This window comes from Rhipicephalus microplus, chromosome 9 (genome assembly GCF_043290135.1).
Source record: "Rhipicephalus microplus isolate Deutch F79 chromosome 9, USDA_Rmic, whole genome shotgun sequence".
In the NCBI taxonomy this organism is placed as follows: Eukaryota; Metazoa; Arthropoda; class Arachnida; order Ixodida; family Ixodidae; genus Rhipicephalus; species Rhipicephalus microplus.
This window is the reverse complement of record NC_134708.1, coordinates 99,451,906-99,476,218: the sequence shown is the minus strand read 5'-3', so window position 1 is coordinate 99,476,218 and position 24,313 is coordinate 99,451,906. Positions and strand designations below refer to the sequence as shown.

Genomic DNA, 24,313 nt, shown 5'->3' with positions numbered 1-24,313 from the left:
GCCTCAATTCTCCCAGTTGCTCCTAAAGTGGTCAATTACTGTAAAGGTCTCATCATTGTACTACAAAGCGCGCGTATACGCTGCGACGCAGTCGAATAGCTGGCAACATGGTCACTTTGCTTCGAGGTGCTCAAAATGCTCCGATAGCACGAGAGTTGAACTAGTGTGCTCATGCTTTGCTTCTCCCGTAACTACATGCGGTGAATACGAATTTCAAAATATCCACTACAACAGATATTTTTCCAATCGAAACAGTTTAAATTTTTTAATGATACATACCTACCTTTTTAAATTGGTTTTTACAGAACTATCCCCGATTTTCCGTTTCTTTTGCTTTGAAAAAGCTTGGCTGGGAGGTGCAGACGACACGAAATCGCGATCTTTCAGCCAGATTTCGATGCGCGACTTGCAATAGTCTTGATCCTGATCGGGCCTGATCGTGAATAAAAGTGACCGTGCAGTCGCACCTAATTCGGATCGGCACTGATCGCGATTATAAATGCCCATGTGACACCGGTGTATTTATTGTGACCTAAAATGTCCTATGATATAGTACGACTGTTTGCACCATATGAATGAATAGCAAAGACTGACATGTACGTGAGAGCAACAGATTATGCCTGCCTTCGTGAAGTAAATTTGCTCCCTAGCCTACTTTCATCATGTTTTGTGACATGAATAAAAAAATGCAGGCCTTTTTTGTATCCCCTGCGCTCCTGGCATTTTGAGCACCAAGCTTAACCTCTGAGCAAGATTAGCTCTTCAAAGTGAAATAAAAGTGGAGAAATTTTTGTAGAGGAATCACTTCGCTTGCGTTATGTAGTACGCATAGTTGCTTAGCTACTACGCTCAGTAATTTTGCTTTGTTGGTGTAATGACAACTGAGACAGGTGGGCCTACGAGGCGCTAAGGAAACATTTTCCAGTGCAGCATACAAAAGCTATACTATCGGTTTTGTTAAGAACACTGAACACTATTTCAATGCATCATCCCATAAAATTAGCATCGGGTAAAGTCGTGCCACTTGGGTAGTGCGCAGAGTAGGATGCGTTTCCATCAATGTGTTACAATGACAAAAAAAAAAGAGAAGCAACGGTCTAAAGCCTGTACTGACCAGTGAGCGAACGCTGGGGTTCGATATGATGATCACATTGGGAGGGTCACCCACTGGAGTGGCCGCGCCGCCGATGTTGGAGAACACCACGAGGATGATGAGCACAAGCTTGGGATCAAGGTCCATCACTTCGCACAACCTGTCGTATAGGTATTGTGAACGATGCCACGCACGTTAGTGTCGGCTTAGCTACCAATTCATTATGAAACAACGAGAATAGCTGTCTTATAAACGCAGCCGCGTAATATTTTCATGGCATTTTATGCAACACGTACTACGAGAATGCTGCGGACTGTAGGGAGCGGGAAAGTTGAGAGAACATGGCGTAAGTATTGAACAATCATCCCGCCAGCACTCGGTGACTTCTCTACGTTGAATGCTTGGGATGCAAACAATCTGCAGAAGTACTTGAGGGAAACTCTTTATATATAAAGCCCCGGCTGCCATGTAGTTTAACGAGACGTGATTTATGGGAGCGTATCCAAGTTTTCCCGTTTCAGAAGTTCACATCTGCCGTTATATGCATGAATATTTGCCACCATTTTAAGCGCCAATTCAGTGTTACTGTGAGGCACAGCGTATAGAAAATCTCCGCAAATGTCCACAACAGGGACGTTCGTTAACGTGCACCTAATAAAAGTACACCGGCCTCTGGAATTAAAACTATCTGAAGGCGACCCTCACGGTTCGCATTAAATTGAAGTATGCAAGTTCATTCGTTTATTTATCTTTATTCGGAGGTAACTGTACGCCAATTAGGAGCCCCTAGGAGGAGCGAATATAAACACAATTAACCAATTAGCAGCGGAGGAAACGAGCGTCAAAGCCAAATATACTTAGGCACTCTTCAATTCCTGTTTGCTTTTCTCTCTCTAGCTTTCGTGACAGTTTTCACTTAAGAAACAACTATGAACGTCAAGAAAGCTGTACCTGGGATGAAAGTGACCACGAGCGTAATGTAGTACCTTGTATTCCGAGTCGATTATCACCTTCCGCAAAGGTTTGACAGTAACTCTAGATTGCTTAGTTCAACCCAGCGGTAAGCTACCCAGATAGAAAACTGCCAATTTCAAAACTTTTCTCTCGACGATCTTTTTCTTTTATTTTACAACAGTATCTAAGACATTGTTTGCTTTATGCTAACAATAAATACAAAGGGGCATCTGAAGCCACTTTGGCATGCAAGGTTCATTTAAATGCCAAGACGCAAAACCCCATCACTGACACAATATTCTAGAGAGGATTGTTGGCTATTTCTAGACTGAAGCTCCAAAAAAAAAATTTTTATGCTTCGTACTAGAAAGTGGTTGGTGAAATTTTTTTTCTCTTGTTTCGGCATATAGACTGTATAAATCCACATTTTTATGAAGTGGAAAGTGGCCACTCTTGTAATAAACAAAAAACCGAAATGAAAACTTGAGCCACTAGTAATAATTCATATGAAGTGTTTATGCAAGACTGCTTATTTAAAGCAGTTATTTGTGTGCAGTAGTAGCTACAGAAAATATTTTGCGGTTGCTTTACGATAAACTAATGCCGCCATGCAGCAGCTGGGTTTCTCACTTGATGGTGACGGGTGTCATCAACAGGATGGTGGTGACGTTGTCCAGGAAGGCAGAAATGACAGCGGTGAAAGTGCAAAGCATTGTCACCATGGGCCAGATGTTACCATGAGCCAGTCGGTAAGCCTGTGGAGATAACCTTAATAAGCTTCACCATGTTCAGTGAGCTAGCAATAAATAGATCACCCACTATTTAAAGGCAAACTTCGACCAGCGTACCCCAATCACTGACATGCTACTCTGCATGTAATGGAAGTGGAGAGAGGAAATATCCTCTCAGGATATTGGGGGCAAGAGAAACTTGGCGTGGACGTATCTGATTTCTCCTTTTTTTTCTCTTGACATATTGAGGAGTGCACAATCTTAACTTTTCATCGTCCGTGCTAGAATTTGGTCCTTCAACAATTGCGTGCGTAACACTTCATAGGTACCGTCAACCGTGGTCATGCGTAAAACAATGAAGTGTAACAATGCAAGGAAACATTGAAATGTGGCAACCTGAAATGATATGAGACTTCGATAAAGAATGACATAGGATAGCACGAACAGCTGATATGTTTATATTTGAAAGAGCATCCGTTTTGCAAACGCAGCATATCATGCATATTGTGGGATTTGGCATCATTGGAAGCAGAACGTGAGCCGCCGCGTGTGCCATTTTTTAGGGGCTTAGCTTCTTAAGAAGTGGGCCTGTGCATGCATGTCTCTTGGTACGTGACCACCAATTAAATGACTTACTCAGATGGTACAGATGGATGGATGAACGGACGGACGGACAGAGACAGACAGACAGACAGACAGACAGACAGACAGACAGACAGACAGACAGACAGACAGACAGACAGACAGACAGACAGACAGACAGACAGACAGAGACAGAGACAGAGACAGACAGACAGAGACAGACAGACAGAGACAGACAGACAGAGACAGACAGACAGAGACAGACAGACAGAGACAGACAGACAGAGACAGACAGACAGAGACAGACAGACAGAGACAGACAGAGACAGACAGAGACAGACAGAGACAGACAGAGACAGACAGAGACAGACAGACGATTCACGGTTTACCGATAAAACCCTCCCAAGCTTCGCCTCACTCATCATCATTCACTCCGTGAATCTGCTGTAATTTTTTGAGCCTGAATTTACGAGCCACTATTAACTGAAATCCAACTCTGAGTAGTTTTGCTTAAAAGTTAGAAATGAACACCGTGGTCTTTTGCCACTTAGGACGTGCGTTTTTTTCCCCAGACGTCTCTGGGGAAAAAAAAAACTGGCCTCGTATCTGCATGTTCAAGTGCAAACTTCGTCGAAATATGATATGCTGCCGTCAAAAGATTGAATGAAAGGTTCATTTCGATGTTCTGAGCGAGAAACTCGATGAATAGGATTCTGAAGTCACTGCGTGAGATATGAGTGCCATGTGGCAGTAATGTTGGTAAACAAAAGGATATCTGTGTACACCACCTCCGATATAGCCTCCGATATATCTTGGAGGCCATAAGTTGAATGCAAATCAATGGCTGGGAGACAGCACCATATCGTCAGAAAGCGTAGAAAGCACCTGCTTTTTCATGCTTAGCATTGCATTGTCAGCGAAGCATATATATATATATATATATATATATATATATATATATATGCTTTTTTAGTGCAAAGCAACATACCACAAAATATGGACGTGTTGATATTGCACCTCAGAAGCATATAATTTGCTTTTTAATTGGCAATATGCATATGTATGAACGCGCTAAGTATGCGTAAGTATAAGTATATGCGTAAGTATATGCATAAGTATGAATGGTTGGCGCTAAGGAAGTGGTTCAATTTTGGTTTAGTAGGTGTCGTATTGGTTGACCGACACACCGACACACACAGACTAACACACACACACACACAGACACACACACACAGAGAGAGAGAGAGAGAACGAAATTTTTCGCGTTGAAGTATCCCAAGAAAGATTATAAACATCAACGGGACGCACATTCGACGGTGCGCCAATGTAATTGCAGAACAGCGATCAATGTTAACAGTGTACTTCTTGTGCTTAACACTGCACTTCCTTGGGCAAATTGTCGTGCATTTGTAAGAAACGAAAAGAGACTACGAAAAGAGGTATCGCTAGCCAAAAAACACACTGGATGGGCACTCACACAGTGCGTTGCTTCGCTTGGGCTAAATACACTTTCCATTGGCCCGACAATGCTCACAAATGTGAGGTCAAGGAGCCGACGAAGAAAACTTTCCAGTTCTGAGAAATAATGCTCAGTGCCTTATATATCCACGAGCGTGAAACCGTTTGACTTCATCACTGCTGTCTGCGCTAATGGCTCTGTAGAGCTAACCAATAGGTCGGGTAATAATAATAGTAACAGTCCTGGAAGTAATTGTTAGTGGAGACAAGGCTTACAAGAACAGAGCGACGAAGCGTTTGTTCATAAAAGCTTTGTTTTGATGTTCTCAGCTCTCGTTGCTCGGGTATACCATTTCGAACTTGTTATAATTGATAGGATGCGTTTCTCGTGAGCAACAATAATAAATTATTAGATTACCACTATTACTATTTGGTAGAGTTGACCATTGCGAAGGTGAGATGAAAAACAGCTTGGCAGAAGATGCCGGTAATTTCGATCACTGGGGTTACTTAACTTTCGCCTAAATCCTTGTACGCAGACCTTAAACAATCTCGCCTCCATCGGCAATGCGGCCGCCGTGGCTGGGATCGATCCTGTTACCGTCGGATCAGCAGTCGCACATTTTAACCACTGGACCACCGTAGTGGGCCCAGTATCGCCGAAATTTCCACCTACCACAATTGTTTCGAAAAATTCTCGCCACGCATAACGTGTAAACGAATCGATGAGAGCTAAGCTAAGTACGAATAGATTGATAGTGTCCCGGGGAATAACTTGTTTCGGAATGCATCGACTGCTGTTTTGGGCGTACCTATAGGGCATGCCTAAAGGGCACGTCAAAGAAGCCACTGAATGTGACGCGACCGGTTAACGCGGATTCACTGCAAGCACTGAGATAGGCCAGCGTGACATGGCTCGCAAAAGACCGCAAAACCACATTTCTCTCACTCTTCTTAATTTGTAGTTTATGTGTGCTGAATTCTAACAGAACCGGGCACCCAGGCTAAAGACCATATTACCTGATCAGATGCCTCTTCCCTTGCCGTTCAGCACGCAGGCCGCACTATATATCGTTGCTCGAATTGACAAGTATACTTTCTAGTATAGCGTCAAAAAATGGGCATTGTTTCTTACACAGTAAAATAAAGCGTTCTTATTGATGTAGCTGAAAGATGGTGCTTTGTGCACGTCCCTTATTGCTGGATTTCCGAAACACGCGATTTTCATGATGATCAGGGTATGACGTCCTATCCATATCTGCACAGGAGCGTATGGCGGTGCGCAAATTTATACGTAGCACTTTTGAATACAATGCCTAGTTTGTTAGTGTGAAGATTACATTACCAGCAATTATTCACTATTGATGCTAAAACTGTCGCACCAAAAATATCACCTGTTTACGCTTCTACAGCGCGATTGCTGCTGGCAAACGAGAATAAATCTCGCAAAATTTAGCTTGGATTGAGAGCATTTGACATTAATTCCTCATAATGCAATAAATGCAGGAGGAGCAAACGATAATGAAAGTCATTCTTGAATTACGCCAGAAATTATGGTTCAGACGTTGCAAGTCAGTCTCGCCAAATGTTCAAACGAGCCAACAGAAGCGGCTCACCAGCACAGCGGCGTAATCGAAGAAGCCTGTTTCGCAGAGAACGCCGACCAGGATCATCATGCCGAAGAGCAGACACAGGGTCTCAACATCCAGCCACGATACCACTTGTGTCAAGCTTGGTCGCTGCACGAAATAAGGATCAGTTTAGTCCCTTTTCCATACATGTACAACGTAGACATGCTAATTGTGCGTTGCCGCAAAAGGTAAATATAGCTCGGGTGTGATTACGAGGTAAATAAGCCATGATGTGATTAGGAGGCACGCTGTAGCGGTGTGTTCTGAAAATTTTGACCATCTGGTGCTCTTCACGTGCACCGAGAACGCCCACTACAGTGATTTCTGGCATTACATCTCCGCCAAATTAGAACTGACTGGGTGGGGATTGAATCCACAACCTTCAGATCAGCCGCTCAGCACCGTCACCGCAACACCACCTCCCTGATTGGTTTCTCGCAAAACGTGAAACTACACGTTGTATGATACGTTCGCTAGCACTCCTCGTAAGAACGTCTGAGATGAATTAAATACGTAGCAGAAAAGCATTTTTTTCGTACGCACACAGTGACGTAGCGTGAAAACATTACGGCGTCTATACACAAACCAAAATAGAGAAAAAAAAACCTATGTGCTTGTGATGTAACTAGCAAAACAGAGTACACGAAGCGCGAGAAAAAAACGTGACATCAAAAGGAACGCCAAGAAGAGGCACTCAGCAACGATCAATTTCCCGCATTCGACGAAAAATTTATGCACCTTTATGAAGCGAATCATAATTGAGTGAAGCTCTGAATATCGCTTACGTTTCCCAAGCATTGCGCCATATAATGTACTTTGAGTGAAAAAGTTGCATAACGTGACTGAAAGTCGACAGAAAAGCTCGATTCTAAAGTCTATTTTGTTTGCGTTGTCATGAAGCCGTCGACTTGTATAAAGGCTTCTTTCTTGTAGTTGCAATCCTTATATTGTTCTTTCACAACTGAGAATGCCGTTTGCCTACTGCGTTTTTTATATATTCACATAAACATTTTTAGACTATAGGGATGGTTTTCTATATATCATGACGACGACTAGAATAAATTATTTGTGTTTTGGTCTGTTTTATGCTATCCAGTAAACTAGAAATAGAAACGATAAACCGTTGTCGGTTGTAGTGTTTATTATCACTCTGTGAACGTCAAAGTGCCGTGTAATACAAGAGACCACTTTCATTCGTCGTGGCAGGTGAGTACTCTACCCCTGAACCACTGACGCTTTGTTCGTCGTGCAGAAGCAAAATTGGTGAGCGGAGTGTTGCATACTATCACGCTGTATTTTTTCGTATGGTACATTGTGTGCCTTCTCGATATTTTCGCCTCATCTCATAGCTTCCAAATACATCCATTTTACCTTACATAATTTTCTGTTTTGTTTCCAGTGTGTCCGAATTTGAAAGCCCTTCTGATTCAGCCAGGATGTAAAAAAGGGAATAAAAATACATAGCATAATGAATGCTATGAAAGTAATATATGCTAATGAAACAGTAGTTGATAGAAGGTATCATTAAATTGTCATTTTGAAGTAATACAAAAAATTTCCCTGCTTTACTGTACCACAGTATATATTTGTTCACGAGCAGGCTACCATGAATAAAACCAAAGCATCTGAATCCGAGTGATTATGCCACGTTCTTTGCCGTGTTATGTGAATAGTTGGCCTACCAACAAATCCATGAAGCCAGGCTCAGTGGCCACGGCGTGTCAGAATTTATTTGAGGCCAAGCATTCAAGCGGCAGCTTTGCATTCTTCACTGCCCTGTTTCCTTTTTATGACACGCGTGAGGGAGATATTTAAGAGGCAAAAAAATGCAGAAATAAGTGACGTGGCTATCATGTCACTGCCGCACGTAAGTTAAGGAGCAACGCGTAGCGCACTTACCTGACCCACCAGGCAAAGTGAGCCGACAGCCATTGTAGCGCCGATGAGAGCAGCCAGAGTCCTGTGGACCAGCTGACGGGAAGTAAAATAATTTGGACACATTGCACAGTGTGGTAATGATGCGTCTCAGAAATATCTTCAGGCTGTGCATGTAACATCACCAGTCAGATATATCGCGTAGCTAAGCTAAATGCAGGGGACCTGACCCACAAACTTCAATGAAAAAAAAGTGATATATTGCTAAAGGTCATGAGGTAGGCTGATTTGCCAGCGCTTAAGGACACGAAGTTACATGGTACATATCAACAATTTATTCTCAAAAGGCGACAAAATAGACAAAATTAAGGGCAAGAATTGAACCTGCTGAAGAATAAATCTGTCCAGGATATGCACTGATAGTAAATCTGCCCACGAAATGTGACCAATTACTCAGCATAGACGATATAAAGGCAAACATTGAATCAGCTGAACAATAAATCTGCACAGGAATTGTAACGCGTGGAATGAAATGCCACCAGGAAATTTTATTTGTAATTTTCATAACATTGTGAAAATGGCCGAGAACTTCCACTTATAAATGCCAAGTGTGCACATTAGGTTGATTGATTTGTGGTGTTTAACGTCCCAAAACCACTATATGATTATGAGAGAAGCTGTAGTAAAAGGCTGCGGAAATTTCGACCACCTGGGGTTCTTTGCACATTAGGTTTACAACCGCTTGAAGCCTAACGAAGAAAACCGAATAATAGCAGATATGGTTAAAGGCTGAACAGATGCATGCTACGAGCAATAAAACTACACTATATAAGTTAATATATCAAGAGCACTACCTCAAACACGATGAGCAAGTAAAGCACCGTCAGAACCAAAGTTGCCAGGAATACGCTCAAGCCGAATTCCACCTCTGAAGGCTCCAGCAGGCTCTGCAGTGGGTAGATGACATCGGGCTGGCTACCATGAACTTCAACCAGTATGTCAGGACTCGGTCTACAAAGAAACGAGAATTCGCAGTGTTCGCAGGCAAAAGCCTCCTGCTTCACATTTGGTAATACTAAGCTGTACAATTGCATCAGTCGGGGCAGAAACTTTTGCAAGCAGACATACTAGCTGCATTGTGAGAAGTGTGAAGTAAATTACTTGGACGCTTCCAGTCGCTTTTAATGTTTCTTTACACTTTGTTGTGATACAATTTTTTTCCTTGAGAGCCGACGCGATAAGTGCCGTATAACGGTGTGCAGCAGAATGAATAAAAAGTACGTGAATGCGTGCGTGTGGTGGGCAGTCATGTGCAGTTTTCTGCAAGGCTGTTCCGGAAACCGGGCACCAGCCCAACTTCTTTTGAGTACAGTAGTTTTTTTTTTTTTTAACTGTGCCGCCGATTTATTACAGGGAGGCGGTGGCACTTGAGAGGAATGGGATGCGATACAGACCCACTGTTTAACCTGCGTACATTGCAGCATTTTGTTTTTCCTCTAGTTCAACCAGCATTTGCCTGAAGCGAAAGAAAGATGGTACCCCGCGCGTTTCACTTTTGTTTGTTTCAGCTTTCGCCCAAAAAGCCTGTCAGAAATAATCAGTGAAAACTGCGCCTCATTATTTGGCAAGGTTTGCCATTATTGTACGTCGTACTGTTGAGATTGCGCGCAAGACGCGAACGCTCGAGATTATTCCAGTGGTTGCACTACGACCACTGATGAAGCTGGAATATTCTACGGCACACGTGTGAATGCCTACCCAATACAGGTTTACACGTCCTGTGAGCCTCTTCGAGTGCACCTTCGTCTGCTGACCCGACATGCACAGCACCCGTTGTCTTCGCTACAAGTGGACCGACCAAGCTGTACCTATTCGCGATGCCTCGATATGCATAGGCACATGATCCCGTCAGGCTTCGCACCTGCCGTAGTCTCTGCAGTGCCTCCATGGACATTGACTAAACCACTGGTGTGCCTTCACATACGTGGAATTTCGTATAAGTCACATGTTTCTCATATTGTCCTCAAGCAACTCACTTTGGCACATTTAGATGACCGATACAGTGACTCTGTACACATTTACACCGATGGATCCGTAACTTCATCCGCTTCAGCTGCAGCTTTCGTGATCCCTCAACTCGGTATTTCCCGACAGTACAAATTAGATCATAGGTCATCTTCGACAGCTGCAGAACTTGTTGCTATACAAGAAGCCATAAAATTTGTGAACGACCAAGCACCGCGTAAATGGACGATTCTATCTGATTCAAAATCAGCGCTTCAAGCTATCTATTCTAACTCAAGAAGAGGCGAATTTTACGAGTTAACGTTAGGAATCGTCCAAGCATTTGACCTAACACACAGGAGTGGTCACTTGATTACACTCCAGTGGATTCCTGGACACTGCGGCCTGGTTGGCAACGAAACAGCCGATAGCGAAGCAAGAGCGGCAATATACAACGCTCCTATGTACGTCAAAGTACCCTACTCGCGAGGTGACGTCAACACATTGTTGAGATCACTCATGCGCGAATGCGCTGCCACTTACTGGTCACTACCAGATCACCGGAACAAGCGCCTGCGGGAAACAGACCCCGGTATGACTTTTCGTCTTCCAGATAAAATCAGCCGAAGACATGCTAATATACTGCACCGAATTCGCCTGGGCGTCGCCTTCACTCGCCACTACACTCACCTAATTGGCCGTGCGGACAGCCCGAATTGTGAACGCTGCCAAGTGCGCGAAACGATAGCTCACATATTTTGTGACTGTGCATTATACGTGGCGCAAAGAAAAATGCTAACTGCAACGTTGGCAAGCATTGGACGAACACCATTAAGTGAAAGCCACATATTGTCAGCAATGAACGACCAAACAGTGTCAAAAACTGCTACAAAGGCTGTTCTAGACTTTATAAAAACCACTGGACTAGAAACTAGACTGTAGGGTACTATGCTAAGTGGCTACTGTACATACGCACCACCTCTTCTTGTCCCCATCATCACCCTTCATCCCTCTTTCCTTCCCCTTTCCCTTATCCCCTGTGTAGAGTAGCAGGCTAGAGCGAACTAGCTCAGGCCGACCTCTCTGCCTTCTAATAAATTCTCTCTCTCTCTCTCTCTCTCTCTCTCTCTCTCTCCGAAGCACTCCACCACTTGTCAGTTGATTGATGGCTGACGCTCTGTCCCAGTGTGTATCGCTGTGATCTGGCTTCCCGATTGCGGGCCACAAGTTCGGCAAAGTCTGCTTCCTTCATGAAGGTTACGACTGCATGAAAATATTCATGACCGCAAATGAAAAATCAGGACAAAAACAACTAAGCGCCAAAAGGCAAGTGGGATCGCATCCATTTCACATATGAACCCTAATTACAGCACCCGTGTGCGTATACTCGTTCATTGCACCACTGTTCTTTGTTTTGCAGCGTTTATCGGTTGGTGATTCCGCGTCAAGTTAAAAAAAAATGAATGGCTGTACAGATCACGCATTTTGGCGCAGAATACGGGATCGGCGCACTTTTGACCGATCTACGTCGACAGTGACATCATATGACGTTATTCAAGGACGAATTCGCGTAAAGTCACGATGTCGCAAGAGCGCCACGTTCTAAAATCTGGCGATCTGCAAATTTTTTACCACATCGTGTGGTGACATCTGTACCTTGGTCACGCGGGTGTTTTTCTACGGGGCTCGCGAAGTCTCGTTTTCTCTTGTGAAGTCTCGCGGAGAAAAATGCCGATGGAGCGGTATAAATATTTGAACTTTCAAAATAGCTTCTATCTAGAATACCCAAAGTCTTTTTAATTATTTACGAAGTATAGAGCGAGGCACACTTGACAATCAGTCTCATGTTATGGCACATGTATGTGTAGAGAATCCTGCATGATCGATTAGTTCACCCGTAACCAGCCATCTCTAAGCCTCCTAGTTAGCTCCGATAAAGCTCTAAAAAATCGTTAGCTCCGATAAAAGGCTCCAAAAATTGGTTCCAAATCGGCATGTTACACCGCAAATGTAGTCGAAAGACGATAGTCTTGCATCTGGAGAGAGTGAACAAAACGTTTATTTGATGTTCTGCGCATGAAGATTGGTGAATGGTATTCTGGAGGCACTGCGTTAGAGTGCCTCGAGCGTCTAGCGGAGGCAAACGAGCGCATCGAGGCACGTTAGACAAGCGCCACCTGGCAGTTATATTTAAAAACGAAGGCCTGCAGCAAGCGGAGAAAGATGCACGCCAGTCTCGGAGGTCATAAGGTGTAGAACGCAAAGCGACGGGCGCGTGCCACCACCGTGACGTCGTAGCAAAATGTTGGAAACACCTTTTTGAGCATCGCGTTGCACTGTCAACGCAGCGCGATAAACGCTAAATTGCTTAGAGTTACTGGCGTGTGCCTCTTCTAGTAAAAAGCAAACAAAACTTCGAGGTGGTGTTATGATGCCTCAGATATGTTAAATAATGACTTTTTAATTGACAATCGCACAAGTATGAACGCTAAACCTTGAGCAATATTGGTGGGTGCTGCGAATGGGGTTGACCGTTTGGTGCCGTTTGAGGTATCGTTAGGGTGGACAAACAGAAAAATATACTGATAGACAGACAGACAGACAGACAGACAGACAGAAAAATGTACAGCCAGACAGACAAGTGTACAGACAGACAGCCAGACAGACAAGTGTACAGACAGACAGACAGGCAGACAAATGTACAGACAGACAGACAGACAGACAGACAGACAGACAGACAGACAGACAGACAGACAGACAGACTGACGATTGTACAGACACAGACTGACGATTGTACAGACACAGACTGACGATTGTACAGACAGACAGACTGACGATTGTACAGACAGACAGATTGACAATTGTACAGACACAAACAGACAGACAGACGATTGTACAGACACAGACAGACAGACAGACGATTGTACAGACACAGACAGACAGACAGACAGACAGACGATTGTACAGACACAGACAGACAGACAGACGATTGTACAGACACAGACAGACAGACAGACAGACAGACTATTGTACAGACACAGACTGACGATTGTACAGACACAGACAGACAGACAGACAGACAGACAGACAGACAGACAGACAGACAGACAGACAGACAGACCAAAATTTTTTCGTCGAAGGTCCCTAAGAAAGATATTCGTCTTTAAAACATCGCACAAAAACTTCTGGTGCTCCTAGGCGATCCTCAAAAGCTCTTTTGGAAATAGACTTGCGAGCACCCCAAGCACTCAAATTATTCAAAGGCATTCGACACATTTACTCACTGAAATTCGGCCACCATAAACTCCTCTTTGACGACAAGGCTGATCTCGGCGATGGCATCCGCAGTCGTCACCGTTGGAATGCGCATGATTTGCGAAAATCTCGACAGCATCCCGTGCGAAGTGCCGTTGGTGTCTACTACGAGAGTGACAGTCGTGAAGACGTGCGTCAAGTTGGCGAGTGAACGATGCAAAAACGGACCTCTCAATGAGAGTTGAACGGGAGACTGCCAGTCCTCCAGATGAATTCCTATTGAAGCGCAGCAGGTGGTGGACTGTAGTCAAGGAAGCACTCCCATGCTCCAAAATTCGACATTAACTTGATAGCAAGATTTATTTATTTATTTATTTATTTATTTATTTATTTATTTATTTATTTATTTATATGTGGTGTTTAACGTTCCGAAACCACCATATCATTATGAAAGACGCGGTAGTGGAGTACTCCGAAAATTTCGACCACCTGGGGCTTTTTTACGTGCACCCAAATCTGAGCACATGAGCCTGCAGCATTTTTGTCTCCATATAAAATGCAGCCGCCACAGCCAGGACTTGATCCCGCGACCTGCGGGTCAGCAGCCGAGTACCTTAGCCACTAGACCTCCACAGCGGGGTCTTGATAGCATGCTTCAGGCAGTGAAGTACAAGTTTTGGTTGGTAATATATTTTCTATTAGAAACGAAGAAGGATTGAAGAAATGAAAGCCGAACAGTACTGCAGACGTTATGGCTCGCATGAACAGTGTCAGATGCCAAACAAAACAATTCGTTGACAGGGCCTCCAGCCCACATTTCGTCAAATGGACTTTTCTTCAAGGTACATCTGTCAAATATAGCCTTTAGCCCAAGTACACGTGTTCGAACATTGGCTATGCAGCACAAAACCCCTGATTAGAGATTTTTTTCCATGCGATCTTCCGTATTTTTCTCCTGTTATTTTATAGAATGACAATAAGATGTTCAGTTAGTTAGCAAGATAAAGATTTAGAAGAGTTTGCTTAGGCTAGTGCGAGATGCGTGATTAAGGAATAGAAAAGAAAAAAAAAACACACCGTTAGCAGCACACGCATTGTGTTCTATATTTCTTTGACACTTGCGTTCTTCGCAGTCAAGTTCCTTAATTAATGAGAACCTATTAGATTCCTCAAACTTTAGCATAGCAGCTATCAAGCTAACTATGCTTTACATGCATATATATATAACGCACGCGTAAGCACATACCCTTGGAAAACATAAAACCAATTGCACAGTTTCGGTAGTACCGCTACTCATCTGATAAAGCATTCTCGACGGATAATATTAGAATAATGCTGTGTATACGCCAGTTCTCATTGAAATTTCATAAAAAATCTTCATGCGAATTCCTGCACTTGGTTGAAAACAGCTTGGAAAACACAATATCAATTTGAATGTTTTGATTTATACACAAAAGATCTAAGTTCAAATGAGAGATGTTGTGATCACTTTAAATGAAACAATAGTTTGTAAAATAAGTGCTTTACAGCGTCTTACCATTTTCCTCAGACATTTAGTGCTTCACTTTCATAAAGCTAGGAGGACGTAGAAATCAAACAGATCAGATAACATCATTTGACTGACATGGAAATTTCTCATTTATCACGTCATGATCTCACAGAGGATAAAACAAACGCTTTCAGTGAGGCGCTTGCTTAAAGTTCTTCGTCAAACATTGGGGCACTGCATCATGTCTACCTGCTGGTATTCAATATATTTAGCCCTAGTAGCCCTTGTTATCTCTAAGTTGATTTGTATGCGTAAATATTACAAAGATAATGATCTAACTGAGTATGACCTAATAGGGCATTACTAAAAAAGTAGCAAACAAGAAACCCTTGATAAGCTCATTGTACAGAGCATTCTTCTTCTAGTGAGTGGGTGGCGATTGCTAACTCACCTTCAAGCCAAAGCGTACGAACGTGCTCGCCTTTCGTGTCTGTTGCCGGAAACTACTGCAGCAAGGAATGCGATCCCCACCCAGGAGCTCAACAACCCACCGTAATAACATTATATACGTTGGCCTAAACGGAAACATTCAGAAAACTCTTTAAAAGGATACGGTGCGACCCATTGCCACTTGTGACGTTGAACTTGTAACCCTTGGTGTCTTCGTCTGCTTCAGGAAATATGCCCATCAGGACCTGAAAAAGAAAGGTTGTTAGAATGCCATTGTTTTCATTTGTTCAACAGTTCTCACCTTCACAGCCGGATCAATTGAATATTCAGTTGTTTCATCGATTTACGCGTTGATAATAGGTGCATGCACTGATTACGCGTGGTTCTGAGAGCTTTAAAAGATGATTAAAAAAACGTTCAGTGGTGATTCATGCTTTGTGTTTTGTTGTAAAAATGGCATTACGGGTGTCGCAAGCGGGTGCCGTCATCGAAATAATTATGGCACATCTTAGATATGAAATGTAAGCAAGTTTGCTGCGTAAGCTCTACAGGCTGCACTTTCTGGCTGCGAAGCTCTTTAAAGACCCGGCTTGTGGTATGCTATCGTATGTTGTCATCTTATGCTGTCAAAGCCTGGCCTTACGCAGGTGTAACCAGGAATTGTAACGGCACCTGTATTATATAATGAGCACGTGTCAGCGTCCAGGGGAAAGTATCCTTCCCCTTGTACTTCGAGCGCCTTGATAAGTGTGCAGCTAGAGGCTCGGGCTGTTGTGTGCTGCCGTAGGTTATCGTAACGCAAGGAAAACCACATATAGGAAAGAAGAAAAGAGTAATCACGCGAGAAATTGAGAGAATTAAAATAGAAAAAATAGGAAAACAAGAGAAAGTAAGAAAAACAAAGGGAGCCGTATCTCACCACAGCAGCGAGGAGGGCGACGACGAGAAAGCACTTCTTGAACACGTGGCCCGCTTCCTTGAGTTTCTTGCAACCACCGAGACCGCAGGAAATGCCGCCGGTGATCCCCTTCTTCGATGGAGGGCAGAACGGGTCCAACATCTCGTCATCGCTGAGGCAGGACGAAGGTGAGCCGCTGGGCAGGCGGCGTCGCATAGACGACGTGGGGCCCAGCGGCGGGGCGAAACTGAGTGGAGTCTTCTCGTCGGACGACGTAGAGCAGCCGCAAGCCGCTGCCTCTGGGCTGGTGCTGTACACAAATAAAATATGAATGCCGCAATTTTTACACAGGCTCCAGGTTACATTGGAAGTAACAGCGACATAAATGCTCCAACAAACGAATCATGCATCTTCTAAAAAAGGGGGGAGGAGGGAGGGAAGTATCCTGATTCATTGGTTTTGAAGGCCCTGAATAAAGCCCCAATAAAGCACATGGTTGCCACCTAGTTTTCTCATGCTGAGGTTTTATGAGCCGATGTAACTAATAAGTAGTCGACAGCAGGTATGCTTAGGGTTTTGGTAAACAAAGGGAAGGACTTGGTCAAATAGGAGCTCCTAACAAAAGAGCTCACCGTATAACCGAAATGTAGATGCTTGTGTGGAATGCCGAATCGATGCATGGACGCATTGCAACATAACTACGAAACGAGCATTTCTTAAACTTCAGTAGTAACAACGGAACAGCATTCTGATATACGCTCGACAGATGTAGTGGAACAAAATGATGCGCTTCTAAGATTGGCAGCCTGGTTTCGTAGCCACCACTGGGGCTGTAGGCCTTGGGTGACGCTGCGGTGGCACTGCGACTCATCTGATTGCAGTGCAGCATGTGTTCGTGTCATGCTGGGTGAATTGACAGCAAGGTGTAGGCTTCGAGGAATGGCGTAGGGATAGTGTATCCTCACTTGTATGAAAGGGGAGGTCAGTAATATGTAGTGACGCATAGAATGAATGGTTCATGGTAATGAGCTCGCTTTCATTTTGGAGACCTCTACCACGTTTTCAATCGGGCTGCGTCAGTTCTTTTAGTATACTCCTGCTTAGCATAACGAACTAGCAAGTTTGTTTTAAAAGAACGTACTGATGGCATACAACTATCTGTTTTTAATCCTAATTTATTTATTGTACTAGAATGTCAAAGTCATCAATAGACGTTGAAAGCTCCCGCTTAAATAGGAGAGCTTGTGCTATCGAAGGTAATGGCAACGTACAATTATAGAATTTAATTTCATCCTGCCCTCAATGAAAAACAATCGCCATGGCACACACTGAATCTACCGCGGTAACACCTGGCCGCGAATTATGCTGCTCACAAGATGTGGGAAAAATTGGGCTTTAGGGCTGCTCGTGAACACGCATTAAACGCATAACCAAGGCAACACGGTTATTAGTCGCTTCTCAGTCTCAATAGTATTGGTTTCAAAACCCGGGAGAATGCCAAAATCTTCCACACCAGTACCGTACCAAAGATGAAAAAGCTACGGAAGCATCAAGGCATCCTTCGTGGTTCCACTACCCGACCCCTTTTCGAGGGCAGCGAGATCTTTGTGCAATACAGTTCACTGTCTTCCGCCAACTTGCAGGAACTCATACGGGCTTCGCGACAAGAGTCCGCCCTTGCTGAACTGGAGAAACCGATCGCCAGCGCCTTTCACAGTGAGGAGCTTGACAAAGTTATGGGTGTCCTAGACTACAAGATGATCGTAAAAGCTGTCTACAGTTTTCGGCCCACGATGATCGCTCGAGCACCACTTCATTCTACTGTAATCGACGCCTATCAGTCAAGGCACACAAAGACCAGTGATGAATACAGCTTCAACAAATTCATTGCACATGCACAGTCACATAACACCGGCGAGAGCTTCACTAAACACCGTTGACCACGCGTACCGGACCCACTAGACACTCTGCCGAAGCTTCAGGCACCCACCTTCAGCAGCGAGAACAACGAGCTGCCGGTTTACTGGGAGCACACGATATGACCATTCACACGCACTCCAAGCCCTATAACATCATAACGTTCAAGCGTTACATGACAATAACTATAGAGCGAGCCACCGAAAGAACACGCCTAGTTTAGGGTAACTTAAAACGTCAAGAGACCCAACAAAAGTTCTAGCCGAGAGGGTCTCCTCATCAACAACCATAGACGGCCTCCTTGCCAGTGAACCAATTGAGACACCGTCACAACTATTAAGGCTGCGGAACGTGTCAGAAGTTTGAACAAATCAGGTTCAGGGCTGGTTCCTTAAACAGTCATGTCATGCGGTCTGCATAGTTCAAACGCTTATTTCCGGAGAATCGGACAATAACGTGCCGTAACAACACGAAGACCGACGACACAGATGCCGGGGACACTGCGAGGTGATCAACACAGGAGCAAGTAAATGCAACCGCGAAGTTCATTCAACGTGAAGTGAAAAGCAGAGTCGAAGGCCACGTGAGAAAGCTACTTCACGGAGATTATTGGCAAACCGCTAGGCAACAGCCTTGCCAATACCTCATCTACCGTCCGCCGTAGCACTGGCAGCACAATTATTGCGACCTAACACTTTAAGGCCTGGAGACACTGTGCTGCATCTGTGGCATTTTAAAACACTTGACGTGTGATAGTCGAGTCACACCGCCAAAGGAGAAAGTGAGGGTGCTAAAATATGTTCAGTACATCTATTGGGACAAGCCCCTTCCTTCAGATGAGAATAACTTGTAGAAGAAGAATTCCCCGAAACCTTAACCTCAGCCAGCCATTTGCATTTTACGTTGGCTGACACTGAAGTCTAAAGGTTATAGAGACGCGAGACTACATGAGTGTCCTCTAAGGCAACATTGCGAGGACACCAAAGGTGCACAGGCGCGGACGCTATCGCACCTGGCAACCAGCAAGCACGTCATACAGCTACCATACAGCACTGCCGTATGTGTGCCTGCCGCGGTTGACCTGCAAAGGCATGTAAAATATAAGGACATTTCTGCTTGGGGAAGCGAAGCAAGAAACGATGTTTGTATCTTGTGTGCTCCCATCACTGTAAGCCCCAATCTACATCCCGAATGCGCACTCGTGACTTGTTTAATGTCAGTGACGACAGCGTGTCGGCGTTGCAATGAAAATACGGCAGTGGTCAAAGCGTTTCCTGGCAGGGTTGGTGTCAAGAAGTATTTGCAACTCGCCTACCCAAACGGCCACCAAGACCGGCGCTCGGCAAATCGGCTGTACCTAGCGGAGAGAAGCAATCACGCCATGGCCTAGGGACGCTGTTTAGTCTACTGCGGTGATACGATGGCGACCGATGCCATGTTGCGTACAAGGTGTGCGAAAAAGCGGGATCAAGGGGACCTGCTCATGAAAAAGCAATAAATAAAAGAGTTTACCCAGGGCAACGAGGGTGTAGGTCTCTGTCTCAACAACACAAATGAGGTTCAAGGCTTCCCACCGACATACCACCAGGGCTGATATCTCAAAAGCGTTACGTACTCGAAAGTGAACTATAGCCTTACAGGAAATCTGAAGAATGATAAAGCTTCATAAAAGAAAATATTGAGTTCAATCACGTGGGTTGAACATGGTGACCAAAAGTGCTTTGTCACTATTCCTGCGTTTCTAAATTGCACTGTTACTTCAATGATTTTGCAGTTTGACCAAATAAAGGTGGCTTTTACGGCGATGTTCGTAATAAACTAAATTGCAATGTCATGAACCTGACAGAAAGATCAATACTAGTCACGGAAATGCCACACGGGACGACGAAAAAAAACCGAATGAAAAATATCAAGCCGTTAACCGCACAGATCATGGTCAGTTTCCTTGCGTGAAGTGAAGCAAAGCAAGGAATGCGCAAAGAAGGATGCGCATACTGCAGGTATATCGATCCTTTCACTGATTATAACGTGAACACCACGAATGAACAACATGAACGCTACCTCTTACAAGCTATAACTGATGGGCACATGTCCACCAGCGAACACAGCAATGACTGAGTATGTGCAATTTCCACGCCCACCGTTTGCAAAATTTGTCTTTCGCTATAACGAAGCACGCCCTGCAGCATTTTGAACTGAATCGCGCGAGCGTCGAGCTTACGAGGTGTCATCGCCCTAAAGGAGTGAAAGTCTGAGTCCGGCAGAAGTACGTGCATGTAGGTGCAAGAAACGGCGCTAGCACAAGCGTCTGATCAGCGAGGCCATTTTTTTTTTCAGGTAGAAACACTCCCGCTTTACGTGAAAAGTGCATATGACGGTTCACATTCGTGACATCGCATTCTCGCGTTTAAAGTATAACACAACAGCGCTAAATAGCTGATTTCGCAGGAACTCCAGCGTCGTAGGTTGTGAGCAAAAAATCTTGTAAGTGACCAGAAGACCGAGGAGAATGCAAATGAAATAACAGTTTACGGGTACGAGTGACAACTGAAGCCAGGCCGATTGCATGGCAATCAAGTTTCTTGCACACAGCCACGTTTCTGCTTAGAAATAGTTATAATACCTTCCTTTGCCTAGCAATAGATAAAGGTAACGTTCATGCTTTAAAATCGCACGCGTCCTCTTTACAGGCTTCCCCATTGTACGTGTAATATTGCAGTAATCTCACAACGTACAAGCGTACGTTAATATCAGGTGTTGGAACATGTGACTAGCATCACTTCGTAGTTTAAAGCCGGCCACCCATCACAAAAGGCGTAAACTTCCCAAGACCATATTCCCCAAGACCACGTAGTGAGCGCATGACAAGTTCAAATAGATTTCGCGCTACTGATTGCTAACAATTTGCAGCAAGCTAGCCGCTACACAGAATGCAGTCACACGCGAAAGCTTTACTGACGCAAGCCACTTTAAACTTTATCAATTACACTGTGGTAACGGGCAAATTAAACTTTTCGAATAGCATACCATAAATAGCACGCACTAAATAGCTGAAGAACGCTCTGGAGACGAGGCATCACTATCGCGTTATACAGTAAAAGGCGACGCATAAGGGTCCCCCAATTTGTATTGCTATTTTCTTTCTACTTAACCTTGCGCAGTTTTTTGGTTGCAGCAAGAGGAAAGATGAATACAGCGCGGATCGATATAGGTCGCTGTTTTCAGTTGCACTCGTGATTTTGTTCACACTGGCATTTTTACTTCTGTTTTGATATAAAGAGGCTGGTTTGGCACTTTGATACGGCGTAAATTGTTTTAAAAAAAGGCAGCGTGGCAGAAGAATATCGCACTATCTTCTTCGCGCGGCTGCGCAGACTGCTACAGATCCCACTGAAAATCTATTATAAGGCACTGATACTGTATGTGGTCGACGCTCAGACGGTATAGATAAACAAACACTGTAAAGTTACACACTGTTGACGCGTGCGCAGTACTCTAAAGCCCTGAATATTGATTTTGCGCGTGATTCCGCCAACTCGCAGGTCTCGGTAACCGAAACGAATCAGGGAATAAAACGCGTATACAATGTTGATCCTGCTAGTTTGAAAGATGGTGCAACTGTGGACTTGTCGCGGTAACACTGATGTTCCACCCCTATTCGGAACGTGCATGTTTGCTATGGCGACGCGGCATACGGTGACGTCGCACTGCATACACTAATCGCAAAGAAAAAAGAATGATGGAATCGCAGCATGATGAATGTAGTTCATGCTACACGAGAAGGCACGCAAAAGCGGCCCTACGTCAGTTTATTATCATGCGATATCACTCATAAATACCAAGAAATGGCTTGACCTCCTAATGATGGCACGAGCATGACTACGGTGGCGGGAGAAAGTAGTAGCCCGACCAAGCAAATTCAAGATGAAGCAAAGGTTTTGGATTATAGGTGGTGGTGTAATTACAAACCTTGTGGCCAAAGTAAAGTATCGTAGCATGTAAAACATTCAACTTCGATATAAATGCAGGCAGTATCACCTGACTCGATAGCAATCATACCACAATGTCTAACGTGGCTTCTATGGTTTAGAATCAAACTTGCACCACCGTAGTAATTAGCAGCTCAGTGCCTTAGAGACTGGTGAACATGCAGAGGCGTAACCAGTCACTTCGAACTTGGCATCATTCTCCCATAGTAACAAAGGCATGCCTGTGGGGCTCTACAATTTTTTCCCGCCTGAAAAAAAAAAAGAGCCCACCGCAATCAGAAGGCCTATATGGGGTTCTTGCACAGATAAACGACGCATAGGCTGCTGAGTTGCTGCGGCTTTGCGATCTCATAGCACTGCCGTCGCGGGCTGTTCTACACGATGATGATGAACTGAGATTACAAGGAGTTAGAACAGTAGTGCGTCTGGATAGGTGGATACACAACAAAATATATAGTCTGGGTGGGCGGGGGCACTACAGAAACCATTCGAGAACACAAACATCAATGAGCATAAGCTTCCTTGTTGTCCACATTCAATCCAAAAATAGCGTAAAGCACCCGAAGGCCTTCTGTCCTTCAGGGTGTTTCTCGATTCCCTATAATAAGATAGATAGATAGATACGTGGGGTTTAACGTCCCAAAACCACCATATGATTATAAGAGACGCCGTAGTGGAGGGCTCCGGAAATTTTGACCGCCTGGGATTCTTTAACGTGCACCCAAATCTGAGCACGCGGGCCTACAACATTTCCGCCTCCATCGGAAATGCGGCCGCCACAGCCGGGATTTGATCCCTAGACCTGCGGGTCAGCAGCCGAGTACCTTAGCCACTAGACCACCGCGGCGGGGCAAGCTCCCTATAATAAGTCATGACAATCCGCCAAGGTGGTTCAGGGTAGAGTTTGACTTAAGACCCGGAAGTCGCGAATGGAATCCCGACCATAGCGGCCACATTTTTGGGACATTAAACCCCAACAATTATTGAGACAAGACTGACCTGTCAGCCTTGTTGACGGAACGCCTCCTTTTTTTCCTGGAATCCACTGTTGTCGCTACACTGCCGTACGTGTCCCCCGTCACGCCGTTGACGCTCAAAGGCCGGGCGATAAGGCCCCTCGTTTGCGTTGCGTTCTCTCGGTCACCGCTTACGCTGTCCAGCATGGCGAGGCTGCGACGGAGGGCCCAGAAGCAGGCGTCCGGAGAAGTTGACGATGCTGCGTGCGTGATGTTGCGTGGGTCGCTCGCGATCCCTCGCCGCGTTGATGCCATCGTACGTGCCCGGTCGCCGACTAGTTCACTGACTACTGAAGCTGCCTGGAGAAGCCATCCCAGGAAAGCGACACGCGAAAAAGACGCATGCGCTAACTTGTGACGTATGTGGTGATGACGTGCTTATCGCGCGTTGCAAGGTGCGAAATAACCGGAAAGCTGAGAAATGCTACTTGGTGGGTTTGATTGATAGGCGAGGTTTAACGTCCCAAAACCACCTCACGATTATAATAGATGCCACAGCGAAGGGCTCGACACGAAACATGAAAAAGAAAAACAAAAATGGAAATACTGTGTTCATTTTTGTTGCCGCGGTGACGTATTGCCTGCTGAATATTGTCATGTCAATGACGTAACTTATGTGTGGTTGGGTATTCATGGATAACAGTTTGAGTTGAAAGATTGAAAAGTCGCACAAAGGTGGTTATTGGCGAACGCACTATCTAGCGAAGCTGACACGAATTACACACGACGACTTTACACAACAGTCGTTAAACATGGTTTAATACATGCGGACCTTTCTTTTCAACTTTTTACGAAAGTGTTTCCAAATGAATGGTATATTGTGACAGGAAACGCTGACAAATCAAATAAAAAAATGCCTGACAAATCTTTTTTACTTTTTTTAATTATTGTTAATTCACAGTCGTGGTATAGCGATTAAGGATTCGCGTTTCTTAGCTCAAGGTGCGGACTTGATTTCCGTTACCAGTGGC

At 44.5% G+C, this 24,313-nt stretch overlaps 1 protein-coding gene across 1 annotated transcript in view; it reads right to left on the bottom strand.

Annotated features, from left to right (window-relative positions):
• LOC119164678 (P protein-like) overlaps nt 1–23,668 on the bottom strand; it is a 38,507-nt gene extending 14,839 nt beyond the window's left edge. Inside the window, exons 1-9 of the mRNA XM_037416896.2 lie at nt 23,326–23,668; nt 16,442–16,730; nt 15,686–15,767; nt 13,613–13,859; nt 9,179–9,335; nt 8,349–8,420; nt 6,435–6,557; nt 2,678–2,802; nt 1,115–1,253 (exon numbers count right to left, since the gene is read on the bottom strand). Coding sequence (XP_037272793.2) covers nt 1,115–1,253; nt 2,678–2,802; nt 6,435–6,557; nt 8,349–8,420; nt 9,179–9,335; nt 13,613–13,859; nt 15,686–15,767; nt 16,442–16,730; nt 23,326–23,597 — 1,506 coding nt within the window. The 5' untranslated portion in view covers nt 23,598–23,668. The remainder of the gene's footprint in view (nt 1–1,114; nt 1,254–2,677; nt 2,803–6,434; nt 6,558–8,348; nt 8,421–9,178; nt 9,336–13,612; nt 13,860–15,685; nt 15,768–16,441; nt 16,731–23,325) is intronic.
• Between the last annotated feature and the right edge of the window lie 645 nt (nt 23,669–24,313).